This window comes from Myxocyprinus asiaticus, chromosome 15 (genome assembly GCF_019703515.2).
Source record: "Myxocyprinus asiaticus isolate MX2 ecotype Aquarium Trade chromosome 15, UBuf_Myxa_2, whole genome shotgun sequence".
NCBI lineage: Eukaryota > Metazoa > Chordata > Actinopteri > Cypriniformes > Catostomidae > Myxocyprinus > Myxocyprinus asiaticus.
The window spans coordinates 10,413,584-10,429,391 of NC_059358.1; the positions used below are offsets into that span (position 1 = coordinate 10,413,584).

The 15,808-nt window shown below is 39.3% G+C and overlaps 1 protein-coding gene across 1 annotated transcript in view; it reads right to left on the minus strand.

Moving 5' to 3' along the window:
• The window catches only part of LOC127453444 (sterol regulatory element-binding protein cleavage-activating protein-like), a 44,615-nt gene that overhangs the window by 27,784 nt on the left and 1,023 nt on the right, over positions 1-15,808 (minus strand). Inside the window, exons 2-7 of the mRNA XM_051719779.1 lie at positions 9,628-9,814; positions 5,335-5,452; positions 5,019-5,176; positions 4,204-4,412; positions 3,777-3,882; positions 3,168-3,340 (exon numbers count right to left, since the gene is read on the minus strand). Coding sequence (XP_051575739.1) covers positions 3,168-3,340; positions 3,777-3,882; positions 4,204-4,412; positions 5,019-5,176; positions 5,335-5,452; positions 9,628-9,749 — 886 coding nt within the window. The 5' untranslated portion in view covers positions 9,750-9,814. The remainder of the gene's footprint in view (positions 1-3,167; positions 3,341-3,776; positions 3,883-4,203; positions 4,413-5,018; positions 5,177-5,334; positions 5,453-9,627; positions 9,815-15,808) is intronic.

Consider the following 15,808-nt stretch of genomic DNA (forward strand, 5'->3'; position numbering starts at 1 on the left):
CAACCCCACTAGATCTATGCCTTGCCTCCACAGAATTATTCATTTATTTTCTAATTTCTCAGGATACAGAGTTAATTGGTCTATATCCGAAGCTTTGGCTCTGACGGCATACTGCCCAGTAACGGCTTTTCAGCTGGGTGCCTTCCAGTGGCCCAAACAGGGCATTAAGTATTTGGGTATTTTATTCCCAGCAAATTTGTGCGATTTAGTTAGAGTTAATGTTGACCCTTTAATAAAAAGGTTTTCAAGCGATGATAGGCAGGTGGGCATCATTACATTTATCTATGATTGTGAAGGTTAATGTTATTAAAATGAATTGTATTTCCAAAATTCATCTACCTGCGACAGTCTCTCCCTATAGATGTCCCCCTCTCTTATTTCAAGAAATTTGATAGCATAGTGAAGTCCTTCTTTTGGAATGGTAAACGTCCCAGATTATATTTCAGTAAATTGCATAGGCCAATTGACAAAGGTGGGTTAGGACTACCAAAGATTTTCTTTTATTATTATGCATTCGGTCTCAGACATTTGGCTCATTGGTCGTTTCCATCTGAGAGAGCCCCTCCCTGGTTTTGTATTGAACAGGAAGTTCTTGCCCCTATTTCGCAATTGCAAAGCCTTTCTATCAAACTAACCAGAGAAATTACACCCTGTTTTCTCGCACTTGCACTCGGTATGGACAAAAGTCTCCAGAGTGTTTAATTCGGACATTTACTTAAATGTAGCCTCGAGCATATGGCTGAACCCAAAATTATGCATTAATATGTACCCTTTCTGCTGGACAGAGTGGATTTAGAGGGAGGTTAATACGCTCGGTGACCTATATGAGAGTGGAGTGTTGAGATCCTTTGGTTCAACATTTTGGGATTCCCATATCTCAGTTCTTTAGGTAATTACGGCTGCGCCACCTGCTTTGTACTATTTTTAGGAGTAGAATACACCCCGCTAAAGCAGCAGATACTATGGGAGTGGTGATTACTGCTTTTGGAAATGGTCATGAGGCATCAGTGTATTACTCCCTGCTAATTCAGAGTCTGGGCGAAGGAGCTTCGGCTTCTCTCAAGAGATTATGGGAGAAAGATCTAAACTTGGTATTGGAGGAGGGAGTGCGGGCTAGGATTCTAAAAAACGTCAAGTCTACATCTAGAGAAGCAAGGGTGCGACTTATGCAATTTAAGATTTTACATCGATTCTATTGGACCCCCTCTAGATTGTATAGGCTTGGTCTGAAAGACACACCCACCTGCTGGTGATGCCAATCAGAAGATGGGGACACAACCCATGTTTTTTGGTGGTGTGTTAAGATCCAAGAATTTTGGTTGAGGGTTCAGAGGTTATGTGTGACGTATTGTGCACTCAAATTTCATTTTGCCCCAGACTCTGCATTTTAGGCGATGAGGCAGTCATTAATATAGGGGATAAATATATAAAAAAACTGGGTCCTAGCCAGTGTTATGATTGGCAGACAGATTGTTCTTAGGGGATGGAAGTCGGCTGGAGCGCCCTCATTTCAAGAGTGGTGCACAGAGATGGGGAGGGTGGCGGCATTGGAGGAGCTGTCATGTAGAATGCTAGGCAATTTAGATTCATTTAATAAAAGATGGGGCAGCTACTTGGCCTTCTTGGAGGGCTCTCGGGGAGGGGCAGTGGAGACAGAAGTGTAGTTTTAAATGTGTGTGATTATTATTATTTTATATATATATATATATATATATATATATTAAGAAATATAAATATAAAATAATAATAATAATTTCTTTTTTTTGTGTATATTCAAGTGTGACCACAGGGATATTTGTTGAGGGTCAGGGTGGGGTTGGGGATTGGGAGGGAATATGTTTTGCTTTTCTTTGTCAATTGTGTGAATCAATAAAAACTGTTAATCAGAAAAAAAAAAATTATTTTGGGATTTAGAACCGATTCTGTTACGCTTTACCATTGTGGTGAAGAGTAGAGCTTTTGCTTAGGTTGAGGACGGGTACACAAACAAGCTTTATGTTGCTTTATTCAAGGAGCAATTACTAATTACCATTTACCATTTTTTATTGATTGATGTTGAACTAATGTACAAAGCTGTCAACTGGGCAGAGAAACGAAGTTAGAATTTTTACCTTAAATATATTCAAAATTAAAATAATTTTCTAATTTTAAAGTCAGCTGATTTTTTTTAAATGACATTGTTGCCTTGGTCCACAAGAGGGTGCATTAAATACATAAACCATACAGCACTGTTACATTACTGCAAATAACATTCCTGGCTGTTAAAAAAAAAAGAAAAAAAAAAGAGCATTCCATTTTCAACTAATGTGCATAAAATAAATAAATAGTTTTAGCCGGTCCATATTTTTAAATGTTAAAACGCTTCAAAAGACAGTTCACATTTCCACATTGTTTTTTATTCATACACTTGTATGTAGAGTAGCAATATTCACAGATAGCTGTGGTATTCGGCTGAACTCGGTGGTTAAGCGGCTCAGACTATGAGCCCAGGCCAGGGGCTGTTCAATCAGATGGAACACAACAGACTGGAACTGAACGCGAGGATTTCGAGACAGACACACATTTCCAAGTTGAACTCCTTTCCTGACAAAGCGTTTAAACAACTCATTGCTTAATCTGAGAAATGCTTATTAAGAGAGCAAGACGCAATGGCCAAGTACCTCCACCAACTGTAAGGAGCTGTTCACACTGAATGCTTTAGTAACCATCCATTTGTTTTTCTACGTAAACGCAAGCTAGACGAATGTCCTTGTTTCGCTTTGTTTTTGTTTATTCAGCGTCTCGTGCAGGAGCACTGTTTTTTAGGTGATGTGTCTAATTAAAAAGAACTTTAAAAAGCATATTGAGACACCTGTTTTCTGTTAAACTGTATTTGTTGCACTGTGTCTAGCCTTTTTTAGCACAAGAATGCAATCGATCTGAAGTCATCTTCAGTGTTTGGCACAAATCCAAAGTTCTAATACACAGTTTTAGCATTCGAATGTGAATTGTTTTGGTAAATTCAACGAATATTCAAAATTTTAATTTTAATTTGACAGCCCTACTGATGTACATGATTAAATCATATAAATTCAAAAAGCATTTTGTTCAGAGAAAAGGTAGGAGTAACAAGAACAAATAACAGAGGAAGAAGAAAGAGAGAACGTTTTGGTTGGGATGTTGCTTACGTGTTGAGAAGTAGATATAAGCGAAGAGGATGATGTAGGTGGTAACTAGAGGGATGAGTTCAGCAATGCCGATTTCCTCTTTGAAATGGACGTGCACCATGTGGTCCTCACGAAGACTGCAGTTCACTGAAGGGTGAAGCTGTTTCAGACGGGCTCGAAGGCTGGCTACAAACCTGCCAATGCCACACACACAAAATTAACACCAACACAATCAATCAGATGTTCTACATTTGTTGGAAGCAACAACTTTTTTTACTACATGACAGTATTAAAAACAAAAATAGATTTGACCATTTTCCGAAGGAAATATGAGTGACGCTTGGTTGTGCAACCATTGCATCACAATGCTAGGATGCTCTGGATGGTTGCCAAGGTGTTGTTATGCGGTTGCTATGGAGTTCTGGGTGGTTGATTGGTGGCTACTTACTGGCCGAAGACAAGAACCCCCCACCAAATCTATGACTTGAGGTATCATTTATGTCCGTAGCACAAATGTACAGCATAAAATTTAATAAGAGGCTTGTTCAGATATCTAACCCCGAGTATGAACAATAACAGTGATGCTTGCCTTAGCAAACACCACTAAATAGAACAATTAGAAAGACTGACCTTGCATCATAGGTGCTTAGTGCAATTGTGATGGTGTATGTCACCACTCTCTCCCTGCTGTACAGGCTTACACCTGTCTGCTTCCCTGGGACACCAAAGAGCAAGTCTGAAAGGAACAAGCAATGACGGGATCAGTGTAAAGGTCATCAATAAAAATTGGGTAAAAATTTAAATGTATTTAAAAGGATAGTTCCTCAAAAAATTACATTTCTGTCATCATTTACTCACACTCATGTTGTTGACCTGTTTGGCTTTCTTTCTTCCTTGGATCAAAGAGAGAAGTTAGGCAGTATGTTCATCTCAGTCACCATTCACTCTCATTGAAACGCTTTTTTTCTATACAATGAGAGGTAATAGTTACTGAGGCCAATTCAGATGACAGAATTTTTGGGTGAACTATCCCTTTAATGCATTTCCTGCCTCTCACCTCTCAGGGTGGCTGAAGTATGAAGGCCTTTGGGTTCATGTTGGTGGACTGTCTTCAGGAGGTCTGGATCCGCATCAAACAGGTCACGCCGATTCTGCCAGTAGTTGCCAGGGGAGACCAGCAGGCAGCCATGCTCTGGAAGGACCGCCTGCATGCGCCGTAACCCTGGTAACAGATCCGTCACCTGCAAACACAGCTCCTCCAAACTTCTAAGGATGTGGAAAGAGAAGGGGGGTGGGAGGAAAAAAGAGGTTTTGATAAATGCAGGATAACAAGAAGCAAGAAGGTGTAACAGAATTATTCCAAGACTCACAATATCTTACCTACTGAAACTGAAAACTTTTTAAAAATGCTTTTTTCCCCCTTAAATGTTTTTTTAATTGTTAAAACCTGAAGAGATAAGTACACTGCACTTTAACAACCAATTCCAAACCTGTATGAGCTTCTTTCTTCAGTGGAACACAAAAAGAGATGTCAGGCAGAATGTTAGCCTCAAGTCACAATTCACTTTCATTGTACACAAAAACGATTCAATTAAAGTGAATGGTGACTGAGGTTAAAATTCTGCCTGATATCACCTTTTGTGTTCCACGAAAGAAAAAATGTCAGACAAGTTTGGAAATACTTGAGGGTGAGTGGATGATGAAAGAATTAAAAGATTTAAGATGAACTATCCATTTAATTATTGATGAAGAAAATCGAGTTGAAACTCTAATAATATTACAGATTAATATTTTTGTTTGATAACATAAAAAAAAATTTTTTTTTTAAAAATTTAAAAAAAAGAGCTAATCTGTCAGGATGTAAGTTTCTACCTGTCCGTATAAACATGGTTTCTGATCTCCTCCAGAAGACTGAAAACACGGCCGAGGGGAGAGCGGAACACATCCACAGGAACCAGACTGTTATCCCACGGCGAGACTGCTGCCTTCAGCAGCACCTGCTGGATATAGGCCACCGGAGGCCCCTGATACTGCAAGAGGAGCAGCAATGAGTAAACAGTTATTGACAGCTTTACCAAGCACCCTAATAATAGTCTACAGAAAAGCTGCATGCTTTGAAATAAGCGTGACCGTGTGCCAAGGTAAACATACACAGAACACTGTCTATCAAAAAAGCATTTAATCTTACCCAATCAGGTCGCTCTGACAGGTCATGAGACTCATGGGACGGGACAGAATAATCTCGTACTCCAGTGGTGAACTCTACAGGCCCTGTTCCTGGCAGAGGCAACTTCAGCAGAGGATAACTGTAAAAAAAAAAGATCTGAGATGAAAGTAGGGTTGACGATTTAATGTGTTAATTTAGATTAATTAAAGATTAATTATACCAAACAGCAAGGTCTCCTAAGCAACCAAATTGGCCCGGTTGCTAGGGAGGGTAGAGTCACATGGGGGTAACCTTCTCGTGGTCAATGACAAGATGCATTCCTCACACATACCGGTACAATGTCTTCAACGTGCTTTGACCGACAACAGACGAGAGGACTAACTTTTGACGAAGAGACCATACAAGGGTCATAACACAAATCAGATTTGAAAAAAAGAGGGTGGTGGCTGGGAGTATGCAATGTGTTCTTTTGCATTTTTTACAGACAGTTTTACATCGTTTCAATCTGTCCCACACTGGTGCGGTAGGCGTGAACGTGGTAAACTGCACCACGAAGGAGCACAGATTGATATGATTAACGTGTCATCTGCTCTTTCCTCAGGCTAGCCAGCTTTAATAGGGGTAAAGTTAGTGGAACATACACAGGTGCATCTCAATAAATTAGAATGTCGTGGAAAAGCTCATTTATTTCAGTAATTCAACTCAAATTGTGAAACTCGTGTATTAAATAAATTCAGTGCACACAGACTGAAGTAGTTTAAGTCTTTGGTTCTTTTAATTGTGATGATTTTGGCTCACATTTAACAAAAACCCACCAATTCACTATCTCAAAAAATCAGAATACATCATAAGACCAATAAAAAAAAACATTTTTAGTGAATTGTTGGCCTTCTGGAAAGTATGTTCATTTACTGTATATGTACTCAATACTTGGTAGGGGCTCCTTTTGCTTTAATTACTGCCTCAATTCGGCGTGGCATGGAGGTGATCAGTTTGTGGCACTGCTGAGGTGGTATGGAAGCCCAGGTTTCTTTGACAGTGGCCTTCAGCTCATCTGCATTTTTTGGTCTCTTGTTTCTCATTTTCCTCTTGACAATACCCCATAGATTCTCTATGGGGTTCAGGTCTGGTGAGTTTGCTGGCCAGTCAAGCACACCAACACCATGGCCATTTAACCAACTTTTGGTGCTTTTGGCAGTGTGGGCAGGTACCAAATCCTGCTGGAAAATGAAATCAGCATCTTTAAAAAGCTGGTCAACAGAAGGAAGCATGAAATGCTCCAAAATTTCTTGGTAAACGGGTGCAGTGACTTTGGTTTTCAAAAAACACAATGGACCAACACCAGCAGATGACATTGCACCCCAAATCATCACAGACTGTGGAAACTTAACACTGGACTTCAAGCAACTTGGGCTATGAGCTTCTCCACCCTTCCTCCAGACTCTAGGACCTTGGTTTCCAAATGAAATACAAAACTTGCTCTCACCTGAAAAAAGGACTTTGGAACACTGGGCAACAGTCCAGTTCTTCTTCTCCTTAACCCAGGTAAGACGCCTCTGACGTTGTCTGTGGTTCAGGAGTGGCTTAACAAGAGGAATACGACAACTGTAGCCAAATTCCTTGACACGTCTGTGTGTGGTGGCTCTTGATGCCTTGACCCCAGCCTCAGTCCATTCCTTGTGAAGTTCACCCAAATTCTTGAATCGATTTTGCTTGACAATCCTCATAAGGCTGCGGTTCTATCAGTTGGTTGTGCATCTTTTTCTTCCACACTTTTTCCTTCCACTCAACTTTCTGTTAACATGCTTGGATACAGCACTCTGTGAACAGCCAGCTTCTTTGGCAATGAATGTTTGTGGCTTACCCTCCTTTTGAAGGGTGTCAGTGATTGTCTTCTGGACAACTGTCAAATCAGCAGTCTTCCCCATGATTGTGTAGCCTAGTGAACCAAACTGAGAGACCATTTTGAAGGCTCAGGAAACCTTTGCAGGTGTTTTGAGCTGATTAGCTGATTGGCATGTCACCATATTCTAATTTTTTGAGATAGTGAATTGGTGGGTTTTTGTTAAATGTGAGCCAAAATCATCACAATTAAAAGAACCAAAGACTTAAACTACTTCAGTCTGTGTGCATTGAATTTATTTAATACACGAGTTTCACAATTTGAGTTGAATTACTGAAATAAATGAACTTTTCCATGACATTCTAATTTATTGAGATGCACCTGTATTTTGAAATTTTCTTTAAAAAAAATATATATATATATATATATTTTTTTTTTTTTTCAAAAATGTGTTTTACATTGCTGTGCGGTTTACAGGGTGTTCAGCCAAAAAAGCCCACCCTCAAGTCTCTATGATATTCTGCTCTCAAGATATGACTCAAGAGCCTTCTTCAATGCAAGTCAATATAAATGTTATTTTATTTTTGCAAGGTTTTTGTTTTAGTGTGGTCAGAATAAACATTAATAATGAAACACAGCAAAAAACCTCCAGATGGAGATGGATCTGACCATCCCAAGCTCCTCACAAAAGAAACATCTGTCAATCTTCTCCCCATTAAAGTGCTTCTAATGTCATGAATAACCTCCACCCATGCCACCAGGTGGACAGTATTTGTTGAAATAAAAAGTGGAGCACAGCCTGATTAAGTTAGCTGGATAAAAACACATGAGACTGTTGACGTCAGGGAAACAAAAGGCAAGACTGTTGTGCAAACTACATTCCATGAGAAATCTCTGAATGTCCTTTTAGTTACACACTGCCACAGAACACACGATTCCTTCCTGAACAGGGCTCAATCTCGTTTTTAGTTTTTTATTTTATTGAAGAAACATTTTAGCAAACAAAATATTCCTTTGCGAGTGTGACACCCTGTCTACACCGGGCGCGTCCACTGACGTGACGCAACGGCTTGAGGCTGTCTACACTGGACATGTCAACAAGAACATTCTAAACCGTTTAATTTGTGTAGTAGCACCAACTCATGCAGCGAGAAATGGAACGGAACACCCGTTTATTGTCGGTGTGACGGATACGCCACAATGGATGCTTCCGGTGTATACAGAATCATTGATTATAATGGGGTTCTATTAGTTTTGAAGCGATGCGCCACTCGTGTCTGGTGTAGACAGGGTGTCAGAGCATTCCTACAAGCAGCTGGAGACACCAGGCTGTTCTCTGAGAGAAACCCTCTCACACATTTTTTTATCTGCTGGGATTTTGTCCTTTAAGTGAAGCACAAAGAATTTAATTCACATTTTGCTGACAGAGTAAAAGAGGAGGTGAGAATGCAGGAGAAAGACGTTTTTTCCCTCGGACTACTCTACTGCAATTATATTTGTGCTCCACACAGTCCTCCTGGCACAGGAGCTTAATGACTAATCTTGCCTTCAAATCGAACTGTGAAGAGCAACCTACTACAAGCCAACTTCATTCCTCCGTTGCCCTCTCTCACCCTTTCAGATTCTAAAACATCCACACACAAGTCTATTCTTCTTTACTGTGATTTATTTGTACAAATATGCTGTTTCTCAGACCCAGTGAAGCCTATAAAGTATTTCAACAATGAGAGCATTCATCTGAGCTGTGGCCTAGTGGCAAGTGTGGCGTTAATGTGGCCACCAAAAGTTCAAATCTGGCTCGCAACATTTCCCAACCCAATTCACCTTTCCCCATTATTTCGGGTGACTTGCAGCATTACAAAATTGGATTTGAAGCTCAAATAAAAAAGCATTTGAAAATCAGACAAAAGGAACAAGACTGTGTACTTCATTTCTTTAATGAGAGAATCCCATGAAGTAATGATGTAATTGAGTTAAAAATGATGGGAAAAATACAATTATTGATTTATAGTTGTTGATTATAAGAAAAGAAAGAATATATTTTAAGTTTATTGCAAAACATTCAGATGAGTAGTTTGAGAGTGTAGGGAGACTGACTCGACTGCATCATTCACAGTTCGTCACGGGAGTTGTCGGTCATTGCACAGCTCTTTTGGCGCGCTTTTATGTTGCTATTCTTTGACTTGTGGATCTCTGTCTGCAGGATTGTGGGTACTGTAGTTACTCACCACAAACTCAGCTATTAAATGCAATTTACAAAAAATTACGTAAAAATAACATGGACTGATGACTTCCACAGAAGCATATTCCATTGATTCACATTCTTAGAGCTCACGGTAGGTCTGTCTTTAAAGGTATACAAGTTATCATTAAAAATAATTTCCCCTATGGAAAAAATTAATGGGGTTTTTACTTCCAGAACCAGACCATCACGCTCTATAAAAGATGCAAAACCATGAAAGCAGACTCACCAGCAGGTCAGGATGCTGGCAGAGGTGAAGAGAATGATGGGGACCGGGTAGGAGGCACATAGCAAGCCGTGCCGGTAGAAGGCAGCCGAGATGTTCTGCCGAATCCGCTCTCTCACCGTCATCCTGGGGGGAGGGGTCAGCTGATGGCCATCGAGTCTGCGTGTGCAGCCAGGATGATTCCAGGGATCTGTGAAAACATAGCAGGTACACAAGTGTAAGCACTGTCCTCCGTAATCCACTGGAGTGATTGTCTGACAAGAGCTGTGAGACCTAGTGGTTAGCGCATGTGAGCCAGATTTGATGAGCAGTGGTGCTCATGTGGGAGATGTAGGTTCAAATAAAATAAAAGTGGCATAAAGCCCCCATAAAAGGGTCCCTTGTCGAGCAAAACCTCTCTCCATAACCATTCATTTTCACTCTATATGTGAAAATTGACAGTTATAAAACATAAATGAAACATCTTTTCAATTTTTGATTTCTCTCTGAGAACATTATGATAAGAGAGGACACTTGGGAACAAAGAATGCATCAAGAGACAAAGATACATCTACAGTAATCAAGCTAACTCACTGATAACAATAGTGCATCCTGTACAAAACCTAGTATATACTCAAGTTAACCCTTTACCCACAGGAGGGGATTCTGGACTTTTAGACTTTGAAAGCAGAGGGCTCAAGTTTATTAGGTATAATGTTCCCCAACAGCTTACAAAGAGCTCTTTTTGTCAACGACTGCCCTGAGTACATCATTCCTCCCAGGAATTTACCTCCTGAGTGGCTACGGATAACCCATTTCTATAAATATTCCAAAAAAAAAAAGACGACACACAGCCTCACAGAGAACGATACAAATACACCCAAGTTTGTGGGCAACTCGCATTATGGCATGATGCAAGAGATTTTGTAAAAACAGGCTAAAAGGGAAATACAGTGTGGTAAACACATGCAAAAGGAAGACTTAAAGGAATGTTCTGGGTTCAATACAAGTTAAGCTCAAACGACAGCATTTGTGGCATACTGTTAATTACCACAAAAATGTATTTCGACTCATTCCTCCTTTTCCTTAAAAAAAGCAAAAATCAAGGTTACAGTGAGGCACGTACAATGGAAGTGAATGGGGGCCAATTTTTGAACGTTAAAATACTCACAGTTTCAAAAATATAGCCACAAGACAAAAAGGATATGCTTGTAAACATGATTTTAGTGTGATAAAATCACTTAAAAACTGTTTCTGTATAAAGTTATAGCTAATTTTACAACTTTGTTGCCATGATGATGTAATGAAAACAAACCCTAAAATGACTGTAAAAATTACAATTTAAACAACATGAGTTTTAACAGAAGAATTAATGCAAGTGCTTTTATAAAATTATAAGCTTCACATTTCTGCCTTTAAACCCTCCAAAAATTGGTCCCATTCACTTCCATTGTAAGTACTTCACTGTAATCTCGATTTTTGCCCTTTTTAAAGAAGAATTTTTGTGGTTATCAACATTATGCCACAAATGCTGTCAACTGAGCTTAACTTGTATTGAACCTGAAACATTCCTTTAACTGATTTTATTCAAAGTAGCCTAAAAGACACCTTGTATAGCAATCAGATGGTCAACTAGTTGCTCAGTTATTGGCTCTATTGAGCAAGGACTAAACGATTAATCGAAATAAAATCAAAATCGCAATATGACCCAGTGCGATTATCAAACAGCGAGGGCTGCAATTTAATTAAAGAAATAAATAGTCTGAGCCTTTCAGGTTATGTTGATGTTGGACTCGTTTTACTGTGGATATAGATACTTGTCTACCTGTTTCCTCCAGCATCTTCACAAGGTCCTTTGCTGTTGTTCTGGGATTGATTTACACTTTTCGCACCAAACTACGTTCATCTCTAGGAAACAGAATGCGTCTCCTTCCTGAGCGGTTTGATGGCTGCATGGTCCCATGGTGTTTATACTTGCGTACCATTGTTTGTACAGATGAACCTGGTCTCTTCAGGCATTTGGAAATTGCTCTCAAGGATGAACCAGACTTGTGGAGGTCCACAATTTTTTTTCTGAGGTCTTGGCTTATTTCTTTTGATTTTCCCATGATGTCAAGCAAAGAGGCACTGAGTTTGAAGGTAGGCCTTAAAATACATCCACAGGTACACCTCCAATTGACTACAATTAACCTATCAGAAGCTAATTGGCTAATTGCCTAAAGGCTTGACATCATTTTCTGTAATTTTCCAAGCTGCTTAAAGGCACAGTTAACTTAGTGTACTTCTGACCCACTGGAATTGTGATATAGACAATTAAAAGTGAAACGATCTGTCTGTAAACAATTGTTGGAAAAATTACTCTTGACATGCACAAAATAGATGTCCTAAACAAATAGTTTGCAAATATTAAATCTGTGGAGTGGTTAAAAAATGAGTTTTAATGACTTCAACCTAAGTGTATGTAAACTTCTGACTTCAACTGTACATGTGCAAGTGGTAATGTATGTGTAAGGTAAGGGTATGTTATTGAATTAAATATGTGAATTTACATATGTACATGAGATATGTATTTACATTATTGCACTATGGGGGGAGTCCTGAGGCAGTTTAATTGTTCATGAGGAAAATGGCCTGAGGGTAAAAACTGTTATTGTGCCTGGATGTCCTGGCGCTCAGTGCTCTGTAGCGCCGGCCAGAGGGCAAGAGTTCAAAGAGGGAGTGGGCAGGGTGTGTGGGGTCCAGAGTGATTCTACATGCGCGCTTCCTCATTCTGGAAACGTACAGGTCTTGGAGAGTGGGCAGGGGGGCACCAATAATCCTCTCTGCAGTCCTGACTGTCTGTTGTATTTTCCTTCTGTCTGATTTGGTGGCTGAACCAAACCAGACAGTTATAGATGTACACAGGACAGACTCGATGGCTGAGTAGAACTGTGTCAGCAGCTCCTGTGGCAGGTTGAACTTTCTCAGCTGGTAGAGAAAGTACAACCTCTGCTGAGCCTTCTTCACAATGGAGTCTATGTGGGTGTCCCACTTCAGGTCCTGAGAGATGGTAGAGCCCAGGAACCTGAATGACTCCACTGCTGCCACAATGCTGTTCAGGATAGTGAGGGGAGGGAGTGCGGGGAGATTTCTCCTGAAGTCCACTATCATCTCGACTGTTTTGAGCGTGTTCAGCTCAAGGTTGTTGTGACCGCACCAGACAGCCAGCTGATCAACCTCCCAACTGTATGCAGACTCGTCACCGTCGCGGATGAGGCCGATGATCGTGGTGTCATCAGCAAACTTCAGGAGCTTGACAGTGGGGTCTTTTGCAGTGCAGTCATTCGTGTACAGGGAGAAGAGCAATGGAGAGAGAACGCATCCCTCAGGAGCATCAGTGCTAATAGTGTGGGTCCCGGATGTGAGTCTCACTAGCTGCTGCCTATCTGTCAGAAAGCTGATGATCCACCGACAGATTGGGCTGGGTCAGTTTGGTTGAGAGAAAAATTAGGCATGATGGTATTGAAGGCTAAACTGAATTCCACAAATAGGATCCTTGCATAAGTCCCAGGTCTGTCGATGTGTTGCAGGATATAATGCAGTAACATGTTGACAGCTTCATAAAAGGTTACTATACTAATCTAAAATACCCCAATTAAACTAGGTTTTTGTAGACAGAAAGGGAGAAGAGAGGATTTTACTGCATTAAAAACCTGCAGTTTTCCACTAAAATAAAGGCTTGAGGATTAACTGGTCTGCATAGCAATGCCACAAGCAAGTTAAGAAATTATTAAATAAATTACAATAAAATAATAATAGTAATTCTTATACAATAATAATATAGTTCTATAATAATTTCTTAACATTATTATTAATTTTATTATATTACAATAATATAATATTCATGTACTATAATTATTATATTATTTATTTGTATATATATATATATATATATTATAATTCTGTATTATAATACACAAATTTGACAAAAAAAAAAAAAAAAAAGTATTACACAGTAAACAGATGCAATGTGATTATGGTGGTTTTTTTTCCACTGTGTTTCACTGTTTTATTTCTTTGTTTAGTTTGGTTCCTTTTTAGAGGACTGAAGTGTGAATACCCTTTCTAGAATAGTATTTCCAGTCAGCAGTACAGCATGGGCAAAACATGGTTTAATTTGGGTTAAAATGAATCACTTGCATGTTATTTTATCTTTTTAAATGTTTATCATATCGCAGTTCAAATCGCAATTGCAATATTTTTCAAAAGAATTGCAATTAGAGTTGTCCAAATTGTTCAGCCCTAATTTGAGCTATTTTATCAATTATTCAAATAAAACATGGGGTTTTCAAGCTTCATCAAGGACAAGAAAAGCGCCATAAAAGGAGTCCATACAAATTGTGCCCTATATACCAACACTCCTGAAGCCATACATTAGTTTTTTTGTGAGAAGCAGGTCGAAATTTCAGTCATTATTCAAAAACATCTTCCCCTCTGACACAGGTCTCAAATCTAATTTATGTATATTTAAATGCCGGTTTTGTTTGGAACAACATGAGGGTGAGTAAATAATGACAGAATGTATTTTTTTTTTTTTTTGTGAATTATTCCTTTAACAGTCTCCCCTTCAAGGGTAGAGGGGCTACTGGAGGATAGAGAATCTGGCAGCATCTCAACATTTCTGTCAGTGAGCTAATCCAGGACTGAGCTGATCAGAGCAGAATAAATGAGACCAAATCAGACTCACTCTCTCTCTTTCACGCTACACATTCTCAAACTCCCTTCCTCTGTTACGGAGTCTGGGAGGCTTACAAGAGAACACAGACACCATTCAAAGGCTTAACATCCAGGCAAACTCAAATACTACCACACAGAAATAGGCCACTGATGATTTTTTTTTTTAAGTCTTTAAATTCTTGAGGAGTTGAGCATGCATGTGCTGGCAAACATGTGCAACTGTACTTTGTACAAAGGAACATTGTTTGACAGTTTGGTGACACAAAAACCTGATAACTCTTTCATGCATGCTGGACTACAAACTTTTATCTGCAAAGTTATTATTTTGATCTGCATCAAAATGTCCCACTATAAATCATCCATGTATAAATCTAATGCAAAGAGCCTGCAGGGATATTTGAGAGTTAAGTTGGGTCCCTTTTATTTACAAATACAGTACTGTGCAAACTCTTAGGCACTTAAGATGTTTCACAAAAACATTTGTCTTAAGATGGTAATTTATATCTTCAGCTTTAGTGTGTCAATAGGAAATATAAATGTTAGACTCCAAAACATTACATTTGCGAATAGCAATGATTAGAATAAAAGAACAGGGAGCCCTGCAACAAATGTCAAAGCCCCCACAAAGACCCCCAGTGAACATCGTGTCAGTCTGAGATTACATAAAGAGACAGAAGCAACTGAGACAGCTTAAATAGGCAGAAGAACTGTGGTGAATTCTCCAAGAAGCTTGGAACATCCAAGAAAAACTGTGTCCAGGTGTACCTAGGAGAATTGGTGCTGTTTTAAAGGCAAAGGTGTCCACACCGAATATTGATTTAGCTTTTTTATGTTTACTGGACTTTGTATGACATTAAGTGATAAATGAAAACTATTTATGTCATTATTTTTGAAGGCATCCTCACTGCAAAATTTTTCACAAGTGCCTAAAACTTTTGCACAGTACTGTATATTTACATTACACTTACAACACAAACTGCATTAAGGTCAGACAACCTAGTAGTTAAAGGGACAGTTCACTCAAAAATTTACTCACCCCCATGCCATCCCAGATGTGTATTACTTTCTTTCTTCTGCAGAACACAAACAATGATTTTTAGAAGAATATTTCAGCTCTGTATGTCCATGTGAATGGTGACCAAAATTTTGAAGCTCCAAAAAGCACATAAAGGCAGCATAAAAGTAATCCATACGACACCAGTGTTGTAGTCCGTGTCTTCTGAAGTGATTCAATCGATGAGAACAGACCAAAATATAACTCCTTTTTCACTATAAATGTCAACATCTGCAGTCTCCTTTGCGATCATGATTTTAAGCTTGATTACACTTCCTAGCGTCATCTAGCGCTCTGCGTCAAGCACTAAGTAGTGTAACAGAGCTTGAAATCATGATCATGCCTAGAGACTGCAATGACAAGATGTACAGTGAAAATGAGTAACAATTTGGTCTGTTCTCACCCAAAACCAACTAGATTGCTTCAGAAGACATG